General features: G+C 32.0%; 1 protein-coding gene across 5 annotated transcripts in view; it reads right to left on the bottom strand.

Annotated features, from left to right (window-relative positions):
* LOC119586172 overlaps nt 1-1,348 on the bottom strand; it is a gene marked incomplete at its 3' end in the record, with an annotated part of 81,902 nt that overhangs the window by 1,885 nt on the left and 78,669 nt on the right. For 4 of the 5 annotated variants that reach the window (XM_037934875.1, XM_037934874.1, XM_037934872.1 and 1 more), the window contains 1 exon segment: nt 417-446. In XM_037934875.1, the coding sequence (XP_037790803.1) occupies nt 417-446 (30 nt within the window). 5 annotated transcript variants of the gene reach the window in all.

Below are 1,348 nucleotides of genomic sequence, written 5' to 3' on the forward strand. Positions count from 1 at the left end.
CAGAACTAAATCTTACGTTTTACTGTGTTTACACAAATACTTAAGAACTGTCTGTGATGGTAAAAACATAAAAAGTTATTTCAGAACAGATGGGGGTGTATCTTTAACAGCAACTGATTTGTGGTTAAAAATACTATGACCATAGTCATACACAATATTAATATCTATCTTTATTTTAGTTCACTATAGGTAATCTTCACAATCTATTATATTGCAAAAATATCTGGTGCACACTATAAGAAAAAATTGCTTAAACTGTATGACTACTAATATTTTGCATATTAATGCCTACAAGAAAAAATTCCAGCAGTTCTAAAGACTGTTTCTTTATAAAAATATCCAACTTGTACATAACCAAATAGGTACATAGTGATGCTTATCATACTATACTTCCTATGGTCTCACATTACACTTACCAGTGAGCGACTTTTCCTGAAGTGAACAACCTGTTGATTGTAAAGCGAAAGATTTGTCAATGAATTCTGACTTTACGTCCTAGCTACAGGTTCATCTTGGTTGTTCCTAATTTCCCTCTAGATAACATGAATATCAACATGATACTGCATTACTGTATCACATGTTTTTTTGCTGGATATTATGCCACTACTTCCTGGCTTATTTTCATGAAGTGCCTTACTACAATATCTTATAGCATTTCCCTCCCAAAACCCCAACATTAACACACATAACTCTTACATGTTATGTAAGCTCTCTGATTAAAATTAATACTTGTCTTTAGAATTCTTTAAGCCTGATGAAGAAGTCTGAAGTCTTAAAATCTGTGGATGCTGGAACACCAAATAAATCTGATATTGGTCTAATCTGTTTGGTAAGCTTCATAGAATATTCACAAAGTCATCTATTAAAGTATTTTATGCAAAATACATATAATCAATAAATGGCTATAATTCAAAATAAGTATTCTGGCAAAATTTGTTCCATGATCCACAAGCCCAAGACCTTTATTTGCTATACATGAACAGACACATGACAAGAACTGGATAAACAAGACCTATGTTTCACGTACAATTCAAAGAGTGCCCTTCTTTGTATCCCTTGGTGTTAAGACACTATATAAAAACACTAAAGCAAAATATTCAAAACTGATCACACAGAGTATTTTGCAAATAAAAGCACACCGAAGGCTGAAACACTTAAAACACCTAAAAATAAATCCTATACCCATGTAGAACTGTATAATTTCAATCTCTTTTTCCTAGCAACATACATTATCATTACTAGGGAATGATGTAAGTTATAATCAATATGGGTAACCTAACTTTTGAACTTGGAAGATGTTTACTGTCAATGATGTAGGGAATACACTTTGAGGTTTCAACTGTAAGCT

This window comes from Penaeus monodon, chromosome 21 (genome assembly GCF_015228065.2).
Source record: "Penaeus monodon isolate SGIC_2016 chromosome 21, NSTDA_Pmon_1, whole genome shotgun sequence".
Classification (NCBI taxonomy): Eukaryota; Metazoa; Arthropoda; class Malacostraca; order Decapoda; family Penaeidae; genus Penaeus; species Penaeus monodon.